This window comes from Coenobita brevimanus, chromosome 52 (assembly GCF_032717465.1).
Source record: "Coenobita brevimanus isolate Jiangsu-jjx chromosome 52, ASM3271746v2, whole genome shotgun sequence".
Lineage (NCBI taxonomy): Eukaryota > Metazoa > Arthropoda > Malacostraca > Decapoda > Coenobitidae > Coenobita > Coenobita brevimanus.
The window spans coordinates 22,604,027-22,621,571 of record NC_137005.1 but is presented as its reverse complement, the minus strand read 5'-3'; the positions used below and the strand labels follow the sequence as shown (position 1 = coordinate 22,621,571).

The following is a 17,545-nucleotide window of genomic DNA, read 5'->3' as shown; positions in this document are numbered from 1 at the left end:
TAATGAAACAACACACTGAATTTATTACCAGGCCAATTTTTTTAATTCTTAGACTTTCAATATGAGATCCTTAATTTCCTTTTCCCAAACGATTGAAGCTTACAGTGATCTGAGTACTGAGTCAGGAGTAGTCAAGCCTGCCTCACCCGTCAATTTCCTGTAAAGTACAAGTTAACGGAGGCTTTATCCAACCGGACCACCTTGTAACAAAAACAACGTGTCTTAAACAAGTGTCTGTCCTTCAGATAACACTTAAAACCTTCTGTTTCACTTTAAATTACTTTTTAATTGCTTATTTTAACTGATTTACATATAAATAGTAGGAATAAGGAAAAAAAACAATCAGTTCCAATAAAACCCAATAAAACCTCAAAAAACCCGGTGGGTTGGGTTAAAAAAAAAAAAATCCAACTCTGCTGTAATGCAGCATTATCAACCAAATATTAACTCCTTCATATCATGCCCTGAATGAAACAAAATAAACAGATAATGTGACCACCACTTCCCATTTCATTCTCTCTCCCCTACCTGCCCTCATTCCCCACCTTTACTCAGTCCCCGCACCATCGCTCGTCCCTCCACCCATCTTCCCTTCTCTCCCTGGTCCCTCCCTCTCAGCCCCTCTTATTCCACTGTGATTTGCCGCGCATAAAGGAGCCAGCCTGAGACACAGGGTACCGGAGGATAGGTGAATATTTATGACCAAGATTGTTTTGTACATGCGCAAAACCTTCCACAAGCCTTCTCTGTCTACTTTGTCATATGCATTTTCCAGATCCATGAATGCCACAAACACCCTATAGTCCTCACAAACCTTTTCCACTATCTGTCATACTGCAAATATTTGATCCACACATCCTCTGCCACTCCTAAACCCACCCTGTTCATCATTCACTAGGACTTCTGATATCTCTCTTTCTACAGTAATGCTTCGGTGTACCTTCCCTACCACTCTCAATAAACTTATGCCATGCTAATTCTTGCACTCACTTCGCTCACTTTTAGTTTTGTACAGGCGTACAGTACAATCACAGCCTTTTTCCACTCTGCAGGCACAGTTTCACTTATCCATGCCTTCTTACATATCTTCAACAAGCACTTCATTCCATTCTCTCCACTACACTTAATCATCTCTGCATACACCCCATCAACCCCAGCTGCTTTCCCATTTTTCAGCCGCTTCACAGCACTCTTCACCTGTGCGAGTGTCACGTTTCTTGGAGCTGCATTCCTTCTCTGCACATCCCCAAAACCAATCATGTTTACAGCCGCTCTGCTCTCTCTGTTCCCATTCATCAGGTTTTCAAAATATTCTTTCCATCTCGTCTTTACTTCATCCCCATGTGTTAATAATATACCACTTACATTCTTCACACTTGCACATATCTTTCTGCTGTCACTTCTACATTTTCGCACCTCTTTCCAGAATAACTTCCTATTTTCAGAGTAATGTGAATTCATTTTTCTTCCTAGATCATTTTTTACCTCCTCTTTCCTCTTCACAAGTCTCTTTATGTGCTTCTTGCTCTCAATATATTCAGTTCTTATTTCAACTGAACCCCTGTCCTGTACCCACTTTAGCCATTTCTTCCTCCTTTCCTCCACTGTTCTCTTTAACCTCATCATCATCTCACCATACCGGGGATTGTGTTGAAAGGAGCCTGATTGATTACGTGCTCGTAGAGAGGTCGCTGCTGGGAATGGTTGCTGATATGAGGGCCGTGAAAGGACGATGTGGAGGTCTATCAGATCATGTTAATGTAGAGTGCAAGATCAAGCTGAGAGGAGTGAGGTAGATCAGGAGAGAGAGGAGCAGTCAGGGCGAAATACTGAAAGTTGAGAAGTTGAGGATCAAAGAAATGGCAGATAAATACAGGACAAAAGTATGGGAGGAGTTTGAATCAGCGAATTGGAATGAAATAGATCTGGACAGCCTGTGGAATGCATATAGGGATTGCATAGTTAGAAATGCTAAAGCGGTGTGTGGTGTGGCAAGAGTAACAACAAAGAAGAAAGGTGCGGCATGATGGGATGATGATGAGGTTAAGAGAACAGTGGAGGAAAGGAGGAAGAAGTGGCTAAAGTGGGTACAGGACAGGGGTTCAGTTGAAATAAGAACTGAATATGTTAAGAGCAAGAAGCACATAAAAACTAGTGAAGAGGAAAAAGAAGGAGGCAAATGATGATCTAGGAAGAAAAATGAATGCAAACTACTCTAAAAATAGGAAATTATTCTGGAAAGAGGTAGGAAAATGTAGAAGTGAAAGGGGAAGGAGATGTGATGGTGTGAAGGATGTAGGGGGTAGATTATTAACACATGGGGATGAAGTAAGGACGAGATGGAAAGAATATTTCGAAAGCTTGACGAATGGGAATAGAGAGAGCAGAGCGGCTGTAAACATAATTGGTTTTGGGGGTGTGCAGAGAAGGAATGCAGTGCCAGGAGACGTGACATTCGCACAGGTGAAGAGTGCTGTGAAGCGGCTGAAAAATGGGAAAGCAGCTGGGGTTGATGAGATGTATGCAGAGATGATTAAATGTAATAGAGAGAGTGGAATGAAGTGCTTGTTGGAGATATGTAAGAAGGCATGGATGAGTGAAACTGTGCCTGCAGAGTGGAAAAGGGCCGTGATTGTACCCCTGTACAAAAATAAAGGTGAACGAAGTGAGTGTAAGAATTATCGTGGCATAAGCTTACTGAGTGTGCCAGGGAATGTATATGGAAGAATTATTATAGAGAAAGTAAGAGAGATATCAGAAGTCCTAGTGAGTGATGAACAGGGTGGGTTTAGGAGTGGTAGAGGATGTGTGGATCAAATATTTGCAGTGAGACAGATAGCAGAGAAAGCTTGTGAGAAGGACGATAAGATGTTAATGGCATTCATGGATCTGGAAAAAGCACACGACAAAGAGGACAGAGAAGGATTGTGGAGAGTTTTGCGCATGTACGATGAAGATGGTAAGCTGCTAGGTGTCGTCAAGAGTTTTTATAATGGTGGTGAAGCATGTGTAAGGGTAAATGGGCATCTAAATGAATGGTTCACGATCGGTGTGCGACAAGGTTGTGTGATGTCCCCATGATTGTTTAATATATATATGGATGGGATGATGAGAGAAGTAGAAACACAAGTAATGGAGAGGGGAATGGGGTTGGTAATGAATGGTGATGGATGGAATATCTCAAATCTGTTGTATGCTGATGATGCAGTACTGCCTGCAAATACCGGAAAAGAATTTGGTAAGCTAGTACAGAGTTTTGCTGATATCTGTGAGCGTCGTGCCTTGAGAGTAAATGTTGAAAAGAGTAAGGTGATAGTTACTGAGAGACAAGGTGACTCCCAGTGCGATGTTACAGTGAATGGTGAGAGACTGGAATTGGTGAGAGAGTTCAAATACCTGGGTACAATGACAGAAAAGAGAGTAAAATGTGCAAAAGAAGTGGAAAGTAGAGTGACACAAGGAAGGAAAGTAGCTGGTGCATTGAAGGCCTTGATAAGAAACTGTGACTTGAGTGTTGCAGCTGCGCGAGGCTTACATGAAGGAGTGTTAGTACCAACTTTAATATGTGGATGTGAGACTATGGTGTGGCATGGAAATGAAAAGTCAAGAGTAAGAGCAGTGGAGATGGAACTGCTGAGGAATGTATGTGGAGTACAGAGGGTTGACAGAATACGAAATAATGTGATTCGTGGAAGATGTGGAGTGAGGAAGTCTGTGGACACCAGAATCGAAGAGTGTACTGAGATGGTATGGTCATGTGGAGAGAATGGATAACGATTGAATGGTGAAAAAAGTATACCTGAGTGAATCTGAAGGAGGGAGGAGACGAGGTATGCCAAGGAGAGGGTGGAGATATATGGTGGATGAGTGTGTGAGGAAGAGAGGTTTGGAAGTTGGTGAGGCTAGGGAAATGACAAGAGATCGAGCTGGCTGAATGAATGTTGTGAGGAGAAGTGCATGATCAGGGAATTGGCACCCCTTTTTAACGTGGCACCGTCCGGATTGCCTATTGGATACGTTTATGTGAAGCTACAGAACGTGGTGAAATCTTTTTGGCGTATCTGATAGAGCCAGGCTTCCGGGGGCTTGAATGATGAGTGAATAGAAGCATGGCCCATAGGATTGGGCAAATTTGGGCTGTCTGGACATTGCTGCTCTTCACCCAGCCCTAAGGTGGGAAAGGAGGTCCGGATGATGATGATGATAATGATGAGGATGATGTAATTCTTCTACTTGCTCCTAGGTACAGCGTCACCTCATTTCACCTCGGATGATCTTATTTGCTAATCATAGCAAGCCTATAGAAAGAATGTTAGTTTGAGAAATAGTGTTTTACATTTAATAATATTCAATTAACAATTTATAACATTTAAAATAACCATAGTTCATGTTTACATTAATCTCGTATGTGTCAGAAATTATAATTTCTGACACATATGGTAAGGTTTGTGGGTTATGGTCATTTTGATATTGATATATGCCCTTTAGTTCTGTGATCCCGTCCCTGCTGCATGTTGTAATTAGACCGCCACTCTCATGTCTCAGTGCCACGCTGTCTGAAGATGTACAATAATATGAGGAAGAACTTACTGTCTCTACATCCATTTCCTAGCTATGTGGATAGATAGATATAGATAGATCAATAGATAGATATATAAATATAGTTATAGATATGGATATAGATATAGATATATAGATATTTATATATATAAATATTTATACTGTGTGTGTGTGTGTGTGTGTGTGTGTGTGTGTGTGCGCGTGTGTGTGTGTGCGTATTCGTATTTCATGGTGGGTTTATTTGGCATTCCCACACGATGCCTTTACCACAACACGGGAGCATTGTGTCCATGTATCAAGTCATTGGCCATATTAAAGCCTGTTCACACTGAGGCGGAATCGGACTTACTCTGAAGCAGATGGTTCGGTCGTGCAGACTGTGGAATATGGACTGAACGAGGAACACTACATTCAGGGCAAGCTTTCCTCGTTGACAGATATCAAGGAAGCCAGAATGATAAGCGGAATGATCAGGACATAGTTGAAGGAAACTGAATCTCTTTCCCTTTTATTGTGACTTGCAATATATACAGTTTGTCTCAGAATATGAGTCGTGTTTTAAGTGTCTGTGAATAATTCGTACAATATCGTTCTTCGCGATTTTTTTTTCTTTTTGCACATTACATATCGGTTTATTCTTAAACGTTTTTGGTACACATTAAAGCGATGGAAATAATATTCAAAATAAATCACCAGGAATGAAATGCTACAGTCTCCTGTGTGACCAAGAGTACAGGCCCATGCTTGTGTCTTACCTCACTGAAGGGAGGCCCCAGTTGCGTTAGGGTTCAATGGGTGAGCCGCCATAAACCATTTAAACCAACATCGGGATACTCGGGAGATTATTACCCTCCATCGGTGACAGCACGCCTTCCATATATGTATATGGTTATACCGTTGTCACACTCTTGTATCTTGTAGACTGAGTCTGGGAGGTATCACAGAAGATTGGTCTGGTGTTTCACGTGTGTAACGAAACCCTCGTAGTGTGCGTTATTCTGGTCATGTCATGGGGTGTATATGGGAAGAACTAATAGGCCACTCGGTATTCATCCTTTATTTTCCCTATCAGGAGCGTAGGGACCCGGGAATAGGCTGCTACAGTCTCCCGACATTTAAGGCAAGGGTAACTATTCTCATCCGTCCCTTAGAGGCACTATAGGTGCAATTAGTCCTAACCTCCCCTCAGATGGAAAGCTTCAACCCACCAACTTCTTGGAATGCCTCAACCCACCAGCTCACCATGCCTCATTTAGTTATATGGCCACTGTATAAATGGATTCTTGGGTTACAGTAAACCATTTGTCTTGTAATTTAGTGCCGAATCACATGAAAACAACACTGCACAGACTGACTGGATGACGGGCGCCTCCACCTTCCACATACTGTACACGAAGTATCGCAGAATAATACACACACACACACACACACACACACACACACACACACACACACACACACACACACACACACACACACACACACACACACACACACACACACACACACACATATATATATATATATATATATATATATATATATATATATATATATATATATATATATATATGCTGATATCCACAAGGAAAAAGGAAACACGATATATCGCGAGCGCTTTCGTGTATTCACATCTTCAGGGGAAAGCAAAGTGAAGGAGTTGGAGTACACCTGTCATTTTTTTACTGAAAGAGGGTTGATGTGTACTGCAGCTCCTTCACTTTGCTCTCCCCTGAAGATGGGAATACACAAAAGTGCTCGCGATATATCGTGTTTCCTTTTTCTTGTGGATATCAGCATACCTATGAATCACGTGTTATTCAGTGATTTAATCGCATATATATATATACCTCCCTTTCCTTGGGGAAGCAGCCTAGGTATATATATATATATATATATATATATATATATATATATATATATATATATATATATATATATATATATATATATATATATTATAATTTTTAATCCTTTCTAGTCACGAGCTGTTTGTTCACCAAGTAGCACAAATGGAGACTTTTGGATGTAAAACGGTTACATCTGGTCGTAGGCTGTTCTGGGCGAAGAAGGAGACAACAAAAATTGATTGCCTGCATGAAAGACCCACACTTTTTAGCTAGCTATTTAATCTGTCAGCCTGAGAGCGTATTTTTTATTTCCTCCTGATACAAGACGAATTCATCCAGCTTAGGGTAGCCTTCAAGGAGAGAGGTTAATGAATGACGTATCTAACCCCTCCAGTTCGAGAAGCGTATCCTAAGGTAAATGTAATAGTAAGCACAAAAATAAAAGATTATTTTACTGAAGGAGCTAATGTAACCATAACTGAAAATTTACTGACTGCTGGCACAAGTGTAGTCGACAGGATTAATCTAAGCCACCCTCTTTTCTGTGTCCCCTCATGACAGATCACCGAAATGGACTGTTCTGGTGCTACCAACACAAGGACTGGACGCCCAACAAGTGCTCACAATTTGAAGTCTGCCAGTACTTCTTCGACAAGATCTACTCTAAGTTCATCATAATGAAACCCGTCAAAGTAAGTTTCTGGAGCTGCAGTTCAGAAGAGAAGATCAATTTTCTTGCTATTTTCATATGTTGAATCCTTATACAAGAAGAAAAAGGTAACATTAACTTCTGAGTAATGCTGCTTCATAATGCATATTAATAAAGTTCATTTTATTATACACGCATTATATATATATCCATCTGTGTTGCTGAAAAGCCTGCCTGTGTAACCAGGTTAAACTTACGTGTCACTATATGCCTAATATCATAATCTTCATTGAAGTTGGTAACTCATTAAATCTGATGACGTATGTTTTAGTTAATTCTTGCAACTTATTTTGTAGGAAGTAGGCTGTAGTACCAGTGGAACAAGGCGGTGCTCCCAAGCTTCATGGAAAGCTGGTGTCAGGGAGACCTCGAGCTCCCGTTTCATCAGCCATCAGCAACTAGTTTTTGACCATCTCCCTTCGCTGATGTTTTTCATTGCTGCAGTATCATAGAGTGGGCCACCATACTCTCATATTCATTTTCCTCTAACTGTGAGCACTATTCATGCACATTATACACCACACGTCCTATTCCCAAATCGGTACAAATGGCATCTCAACACTTAGCCCCGGACTTCCCGGGTGAGGGGGAGGGGACTAGCCTCCACCATCCGCCCCTTTCCCGGTGACAACTTAACGAGGTGCTTGGAACCTAGTCTGACTCATTCTTTATTCATTTTTGCCACATTCGTGGCCCGTCCTCTAAAATCCTCTCTGTTGAACACCATCTTTCTTCCCCCAAACTTCACCTTTTCCTCACTGACACGCAACTGTCTGAAGCAACTGATAACAAATCCTTCTCTCTATCCTCCATTTCAAAACCAGGGCTGGCTGTTGTGTGTATGTACACAACGTACCTTGCTTTCATGTTCCTGGACTTGAACCTTCTGAATTCTCTACATTCTGGATTTGGCCATTGTGTCATTCTCTGACTAAATATATGTGTGCTGTGTATTTATCCCCTAATGCTACCGACAATGAAAAATTCTTTGGCTATCTTCCTTCTTGGATGAAACACATCCTATCAATTACTTCTTTCTTTGAAAACTCCATTCTAATTGTCTTCAATGTTCACCACCACCTTTGGCACTCCTCTTCATTCACTGATTCACCTAGTGAACCAGCCTACTTCTTTTCTATCCTTAACCCCCAAATGCCGGGCAAATTTTTCCGCCGCCAGTCTCTCAGTACGGGCAAATTTTCCAAAATTGCTTTTATTCATACCTTAATATCTCTGAAAGTATAGCAATTAGAGAAACAAATGAAAACCCACATTACTCACCAACACTTCTTGCGAATGAAAGCATCCCCATATCTGTAAGTGATTCCGTTGATGAGCAGTGACGTAAAGAATATAGGTTACTTGTGGCGCGTGAGGTGGGATGTGTCCGACCTGTTGCACACAGCTCAGACTTCGGGCTCAGCCCGTTACGTGTGGTCTTGACTTCGGGCTCAGTACTTTGTGTGCGGCCCAGTCTTCAAGCTCAGATGCATAATCCTGGGTTCCGTATATTAATTGACTTCCCGGGGAGAGTGGCATGTTTGTAATGCTGCCTGACCTCTCCACATGGAATTTTCCATGGAGTCCCTCCTGTTGTTCTCAAGAACTGTGCTTCTGTGCTTACACCCTGCCTAGGCATGCTCTTTCGCCTATGTCTATCAACTTGTACCATTCCTTCTTTGCTGGAAGTTTGCTCTCATTCAGCCAGTCCCAAAGAAGGGTGACCATTCCCACCCCTGTAACTATCATCCAATTGCTTTAACATCCTGTATCTCAAAAGTTTTCGAGTCAATTCTTAATAAAAAAAATTTAAAGCATCGTTCCTGTAACAACCTTTCTGATCGCTAGTATGGGTTCCTCAGGGACGCTCCACTGGCGATCTTCTTACCTACCTTTCAGACTCCTGGTCATCCTCCTTTTGGGACTTTGGCGAAAGCTTTGCCATTGCCATTGCATTTGGCATCTCTAAGGCTTTCGATTGAGTCTGGCATAAAGCTTTGATTTCCAAACTGCCTTTTAACGGTTTCTATCCTTCTATCTGTGCCTTCATCTCTAGCTTCCTTTCTGGTCGTTCTATAGCCACTGTTGTAGACGGCCATCGTTCTTCTCCTAGATCTATCAACAGTGGTGTTCCTCAGGGTTGTGTCCTATCACCAACTCTCTTTCTTTTATTCATCAGTGACCTTCTAACCCTATCCACTCTTATGCTGATGACTCCACCCTTCACCTTTCCATTCGGTTCCCGCAACGTCCATCTCAGCAGTTACTTCAACAAACAAAGGATGAGGCTATGGCACACCTAATGTCTTACTTAGCTCGTATATCTGACTGGGTAATGATAATCTGATTGTTTTTAATGCATCAAAGACTCAGTTGTTACACCTATCAATCCAACAAAATCTTCCACAGGTATACCCACTAATGTTTAATAATATTCAGCTTAATCCTGCATCATCCTTGAACATGCTTGGGGTTTCATTTACTTGGGACTTATCTTGGAAAGATCATATTACATCTCTTGTAAAATCTGCTTCCAAGAGATTAGGTGTGCTAAGCCGACTCCGTTCCTTCTTTACCCCTGCACAGTTGTTGACTCTATACAGGGGTTTTATTTGCCCCTGTGTGGAGTACAACTCTCATGTGCGGGGAGGCTCCCCACAGAGCTCCTTTCAATAGGGTGGGGGGGGGAGTCAAAGGCTTTTCGTCTCATTAACTCTCCTCCTCTAACTGACTCCCTTCAACCTCTGTCTCTTAGTCGTACTGTTGCATCTTTATCTTTTTTCTATCGTTACTTCAATAGTCACTGCTCCTCTGAACTGCCTGCATGCATTCCTCCACCTCTATGATGGGCGCGTAGCACCCGTCTAGCAGCAAACTCTCATCCCTTTTCTGTTCAACTCTCTAATGCAAGAGTTAACCGTTACTCCCGGTCCTTCATTTATGCAACAGGTCAACTCTGGAACTGTCTCCCTTTGTCTGTATTTCCGGCTTCCTATGATCTCCAGTCTTTCAAACGCAGTGTGTCAAGGCATCTCGAAATGATCGGATCTTGAATTTGGCTCTCTCTTGTATTTTGTTTTTCTCTTGGAAGGAGCAACATTTGTGGGCTCGTGGCCTTTAGTTCCTTCTTCCTTGCGTAAAAAAAAAAAATCTCTCCCACTTTTCCTACTCACAGCTATGGTTATGAGTCATCACCCCGTAAATGTGGCTCGCATATACAGTATATATAGTTTCCCGGCCACAACAACATTGCACTTTGCCCATTTTATGTGTGGGAGAAGGTGAAGGACACAATACTTACCCATGTTTTCCTCACTATCGTACAACTTTGCGCTCTGGAAACACTTTGAGAAGAAATTTCCATCTTTCCATTTCACTCTTTCCTCAGCTAGCACTCACTAGTGTCACGAAAAACTTATTCTGAACCATGAAGTTGATGTTTGTACTATTGGTTAGGCTTTTTGGCATATTTTCTTTGCATGGGGCTAATGCTTTTCTCACTAATCATATCTTACTTTTCTACTGGCACTTCATATCACATGTACGGAGCATATCACTTATTTTGCACAATATAACAAAGGCAAGTAATGAACCTAAGTACTACCACAAAAAAAAAAAAAGTTTTCTTCTGTTGTGCATAGAGTTTTCTTTCGTAAGTGGTAGGGTAACTAGACATATTGTATTTACAACCACTTCACATCCACTTTGACTTTTGAAATTACGACAAAACATTAAAAAAAAAATCACACAAATACTCACCACTTTCTTGTCTTTTTCCACTGTTTACAAACATGCTCCCACGTTCACAGTGGTACATGAAGAAGCACTCTGGACAAAGTGCACTCTTGCACTCATGACACTGATAAGCCGTTTCCTTGCGTGAAATGGGCCAACGTTATGTCACTGAACACACATGACAATGCCTGCACGTCACTTGCCCTGCAGCTGTTCGGCCTAGATTGACAAGATAATGCCTTCCCAGGTACAGCAATCCCTCCAAGATCCGACGCAAAGGCAAGTCTGGGACTTAGTCGTGTCCGGGACTTGAGAAAATGTCCCCTGGACAGGTGGTTATGGACCTTAACCCAACCTAACTTTGAAAGCTACCTAAATAACTCCCTACCGGACATGCACTGCACCTATTTAACCCTTTGAGATTTTCGTCCCTCCACCGATTGTGTCTGTGCCAGATTCAGCCGAGCGGACATAGAACGCGCCTTCGCCTAGCGATATTTGTACTTAATCGTCCAATGTACACTAACTTTTTATGGTAGACTAATGAATGTGGTACCGTTTGAAAGCTGAATAGTTGCTCTTTATCGCAGTATGGTTGAAAAAGATAAATACGATAGGTAAGGCCAATAGGACGAGCAGAAGTTAGCTGACAAGGAAAAATCGCACACCCTTCTGTAGAAAAATATTTGTAAAAAAAAAAAAAAAAGTATTAGAGTTACGGGAAATTTGACAGCACAGTGTCAATGTACAGTAAATTCCCTTTCTATTGATATATGGGTTATGGCAATTTATGTTGGTTTTCACAGAGAAAAGCAAAAGCTATCGTTGTCATGCTGGCAATTATCCATGCTGGTAATACCGATATTATTCATGGTAAAAACCTATTTATTATGCATATCTATCTGTTGAACTCATCACTATAAAAACAAATAGTTGAAAAAGGATAGTGTATGTGAAACAAGGACAGATTGGAGACAAAACATATATATATATATATATATATATATATATATATATATATATATATATATATTGTTTGGTATGACTCGAATTCGAGTCATCAGAATCTCAACGGTTAGATTTATGATGACTCGAATTCGAGTCATCAGAATCTCAACGGTTAGATTTATGATGACGTGAAATCGCGTCGTCGGAATCTCATTGGGTTAAGACCCTATTCACACAAATAAAGCATAGAAAGCATGAATTAAATGAAAAGGAACCAGAGAATGAGGAATTAGAAGTGATTATGGAAAATATTTAGCAGTGTACAGGGTACGTACAACACGTCCATGGCTGTCATGAAGCTTAACCCACCTCCTCTAAGGCTGTGGCAGCAGTGAAAGTGCTGTTGAAGCACGTACAGTAATCCAATGTTGTGCTGCACTTAAAGCTTTGCACTGGGAATTATAATTGTTTAACACTGCACAGTCTGTTCTTATTTGCACCAAGCCAGTTCCAACACGCAAGTGTTGCACTCTGCACTTAATCCTTTGCACTCTGAATTCTAATTTCTTAACACTGCACAACACTGCAAATTCCCATGTGGTCTAGTGGCGAGGTATTGCACTTTATTCACTACTAATTCACAAAAACGAGCATGTGGGCAGCCATGGCAACGAGTGTGTAGTCACGATAGTAGTTAGGCGAGAACTGGGGAGGGGAGGATGGAGGGGAGCTCTACTAAGCACGAAAACACAGCCCTTTGTCACCGTGCGCAAATTTAATGTAGGGATGAACACATATCGGCTTTTTGGGGGGGGCATTTTTACGTTTTTTTTTTTAGCCATTTTTGGTGTCCAAAGAACCGAGCCCAAAATGTCCGGGTTTTGGGGTGTCCAGGACTTGGGCGTCTGGGTCTTAAAGGGATTACTATATTGTGCACTGGTCAACCTATCGGCTGGTGGCATCTTGTGCACTTGCCTCCTTCCACTTCCAACCTCAACAGTTCCATACTTTTCAAGAAGCTGCCATGCCAGTTGTTTCTCATACTCGCATCTTTGTAAAGGATGTAACTCTTGAGGATACTGATACCCAAAAGGTGCAGGAATGCCTTTTTATACCACTTGCAAGACTTCCGAGGCAATCAATCTCTCCAATCTGCATGTTAGATTTATCCAAGAGCCGCATGTTGATATTGTAATCATTGACAGCATCTGGCTTCAATAATGGTTGCCTGGTCCTGTACTCTGTTTTGCCTGTATCCTGCATAACCCCATGGTGAGCTGTTGTAAGCTTGTTCACCTTTCCCTTGTCGTGCCAGTGAATGGCCAACATGCTACCACATTTCCAGGTTAACAGGGCACCATTCTCAGTCTCTTCTAGGAATGATGGAAAGTTCTGTTTTCAGGCCCGAACAGTACCACAGGAACCAGTCTCATGTTGCAGTAAATAGATTTACTGCGTCATTGCCAGAGAAGTGTAATAATTGTCAGTGTAAAGGATGTGGTTTTTGTGGAAGTACATGTCCATAAGCACTTTTACCACAGCAGCAGAAAACCCATGGGGATCATCACCATGTATATCTACATCTGTAGCTGAGTACACTATCATGTCTACTACATATCCAGTCTTGCAATCGCATAAGACAAAGAACTTTAGGCCACAACGATGTCGTTTGAAGGGCACATACTGAATAAATGCTAAAAGGCCCCAAAATAAAACAAGTGACTCATCAATAACCAATTTCTGTAACGGCTGGAAAAGCCTGATAAGTGACCCCTTCAGCATGGTAAGAAGCAGCCTGATCTTCCATAACCTGTCATTTGGGGCTGGGCCATAGTTGCTGTTGAAGTGTAGGAACTTCGGAATGGCCAAGTACCTGTCCCGGGTGATATATTTACCAGGGACAGATGCGTCTAAGATTTCATCCACAGGCCAACAATCGTCAATGACATGCTTCTTTACATGTGCCACTATCGTCATCAGTGCAAGCCACATATACATCCCCCACTTCCAATACCTCCCATTCTTTCATATTTCTGCTAAGGGACAGGGATGCCTCAAACCATCAAACAGATATAGCCTGGTGAAAGTTTATCTCCTCCACCAGGTACTGCATAATTGTTGGTGTAAATATTGGCTGGTTCTCCTGCCCCCAGGTGCTGCCTCTGAACACCTGCCCCAGTCACATCAACGGTAGGTAGGGTAAACTGGAATCCTTCAGCCTCCTGCCACACAAATGTCAAGCCTGCCGACGCCAGGGCTGCTAGGGAGTGATCTGGCAGCAATAAGGCACTTCTTGACATCACAAGGTTGTCCACGAACACGTGCACGCCAATAGTCACAGATGGGAGGGGTGGTAGGGGAACGAGAGGTGGAGGTGGAGGAGGACGGGGGTGATGACTTACCTGTAGCGGGGACTCCTTGTGGTGATGCTGGCTTGCAACGTTTCCTTGCTGGTGCCAACAACCTCGTTACCCTCACATATGAAGGGTCAGGTTGTGGGAAATGGCCCTTGAGGTGCTAGGTTGTGGTGATGAAGGTCGTGATGGGGAGAGAGGGCGACCCTCCTGCTCAGGGTGTGGTGGAGAGACGCGGTGGCAGCTTTTGCGTACTATGTGGCCGTCATCATCACCACCATCTCCTTCACTTTCCACACTTCCTGGCACGTCCTTCTCTTTTCCAGTGAAAAGCGTCACTGTCATACGCCTCTCCAGCCTCCTGAAGCAATTTCAGGTCCTTAACCGACATGTCAGAGGGATTGGGGATGGACGCATGTGATGCCTCACTCACAATGTGATAACTCCCGCCTTATTTAGAGGAAGTTTCACCACTTTCGGCAATAGTAGACACTGTATCCTCCAGTACGCGCCCAATGGCACTGTCACTAAGCCCTTTCCTTGCATCCTTCAGCAAGTTGGCTGGAGTGGAAGGTGCAAAGGGGTCACAGGCCACAGAGACAGAATCTAATAAGGAGGACCCTGAAGACATTTTATTACACCTGGCCAGTGAGGAGGCAAGAGTATGCCAACTCCCTTTGGTGACGAGATAATTGGCGGCCGCTTCAAACAATGGCATGAAATCAAGTGCGGCTATAGCCGTCACCCAGCATTCCCTATCCACAAAATTTGCATCGGATATAACCATCACCCGCCTAGGAGTTAATGACCTAGAGCAGCTTGTACAACACCCTACCCATATCCTTTACCGCCTTGGAAAGAGTTCCAACCAGAGCTGGGCACCACAAACGAAAATTCCGCAACGTAAATCCTCAAACTAAAAAAATTGCCTTCCACAACCCGCAAATCTGCAAATGCAAAAACGCAAACACAAACTACTTTTATCCCCTTCATTACCATAGCATCAGCTTCATTTTATTCTAGATACCATTAGAGGATTATAATAAGTTTAGGATGATATTTTTCATAATCATGGGGTTAAAAATCATCTCTAGTTACTCATCCACCACAGTTGTATCCTTATTTACTCTATTCTGACTAACAATAGGTGCCTATGAAGTTTGGAAATTATCTAAAGTAAGGAATGGGATATATCAATTTATAGTTACAGTAAAACTAAAATATATATTTCAAATATTATTATTATTATATAAGACTGTTTTTACTACAAGACTAGGGCAAATCCTTCACTGCTGTATATAAATGAATTAAATTATTACACCTCACAGCTCAAACTTGACAAGTTGATACACTAGTCCACCTCTATTCCTCGGCTCTAACCTAATTAGTCCTCATTCTCCAATCACAGTCAGACTCCTCCAACAACTGAGACAGCTCCAACATACAGTATATCTATCTATCTCTCTGTCTGTCTATCTGTCTATCTATATTGATACTGCATGGGGAAAGGTGGTTGTCTGGTGAGAAAAATGGTAAACTTGTGTTCAGTTTCATTTCGTATGTTTGTTGTTTAATCTGTTATTTATCTACCAAATGATTTTTGCTGAGACTGAAATACTGGCACTGGCAGTACTATAAGTCTGACAATTTTAGACTTAGGCGAAAAGTCATAGTCTAGGTGGACTGGGAGGTTTCGTAGCACACCTTTGTGCTTTTCAACTTGTTATTGGTTTGTAAGCTAAACAAGTCCTCCTAGTATCGTGTTGTATTCATCAGTAGCATGCATTATAACGTCTAAGAATCAGGAATATAAACTGAGCTTGAATTAAGCTTTAAATTTTTCTTTATCTATTTGGGGAAAAATCATCTTTCCTGGCTTTTATCCTTAGCTTCTTATTTCTTACCCTCCTTCCAGAAAGCACATACAGTATATCATTAAGATAATGTAGTGACGAACCCTCCAACGTAATGTTGAATACGACTTGGTATGACAATGTTATGCTTTAGTATTTAATCACAAGTAAGAACGTTGCCCCCTCTTGGCTTATATCCATTTTCATTCCTTTCCTGAGAGCCTGGAATAAAGCCGGTGAATATCAAAGAGAGCTGAATCTGATCTTCAGCCGTTCTCTCTCTCTCTCTCTCTCTCTCTCTCTCTATACAACTAATCCTCCTGCTTGCTTTGTTAATCCTTTACCTCCATTAGTCTCCTCCAATCAAAACCTTATCATTTTAACCTGTCCTATCATTCCAGTAAGGCCTGTGGACCCTCCCATGAAACAGCAACTCTGACATTCTGAAGCTGCTGATTGGGAGGACCTCAGACAGTACTTCTTTTACTTTCCCTGGAATTATTATTGTTTCCATGACCGAGAGCCATCTGAGTGTGCATCACACATTGAGAAGGTTATTCTCTTAGGTATGGAAACATATATTCCTTTCACTTATGACTAATGAAAAAAAAAAAAAAGTTTACTCACGCATGTTCTAATGCTGTCTGCAAGGAAAAGGCTGCCAAAAGGTACCAAAACTAACCTACCCCTGAATATCATTCTGTCTCTGTCTGGAATCATGCCAAGACTGTTCTCTGCCTGCTAAGAATAGTTTCATTCGTACTAAATGCTCTGAACTCACCGACTCAAAGTTTCTCCGTTCCTTCTGGCACCTTCCCAAAAACCTTTCTAATAGTTTTACTTCATCAACCATCCCTCTTCATTTCCGCACTGATGGTTTTTAGCTTTTTCTCCTATAAAAAAGACTAGTACATCTTGCTTAGCCTATCTCCTCCAATAAAACCTTACACGATTTTGGTGCTATCCCTCCATCTCTTCTCCCCTCTGACTTCCTCATGACTGACATTAAAATTTCTGAAGTTAATATGCCTTTTGTCCTCACTGTCCTCAATACTAACAAGGCGTATGGTCCTGATGGGGTCCTCCTGTTGTCCTCAAGAACTGTGCTTCTGTGCTTGCAGTCTGCCTGAGTAAACTCTTCCCCCTTTGTCTTTCGACTTGTACCATCCCTTCTTGCTGGATGTTTGCTTTCATTCAGCTTGTCCCAAAGAAGGGTGATATTCTCAGCCATCTAACAGTCGTCTAGTTGCTTTATCATCCTGTATTTCTCTCTCTTTTTTTTTTTTTTATCAGTTTAAAAAATGAAAGAAAGAAAAAAGCACCTTTCGTATGACAACCTTTCCGATCGCCAGTATGGGTTCCTCCCAAGAGGGTCCACTGGCGATCGTCTCACTTACCTTTCAGAAACCTTGTCTCCCTCTTTCGGGACTTTGACGAAAGCTTTGCCTTTGCACTTGGCATCTCAAAGGCTTTCGATTGAGTTTGGCATAAATCTTTAATATCCAAACTGCCCTCTTACGGTTTCTGTCCTTCAGT

The 17,545-nt window shown here is 41.9% G+C and overlaps 1 protein-coding gene across 1 annotated transcript in view; it reads left to right on the top strand.

Moving 5' to 3' along the window:
- LOC145400507 (patched-related protein 9-like) overlaps positions 1–17,545 on the top strand; it is a 524,238-nt gene that overhangs the window by 361,027 nt on the left and 145,666 nt on the right. Inside the window, exon 12 of the mRNA XM_080273031.1 lies at positions 6,972–7,102. Within this exon, the coding sequence (XP_080129157.1) occupies positions 6,972–7,102 (131 nt within the window). The remainder of the gene's footprint in view (positions 1–6,971; positions 7,103–17,545) is intronic.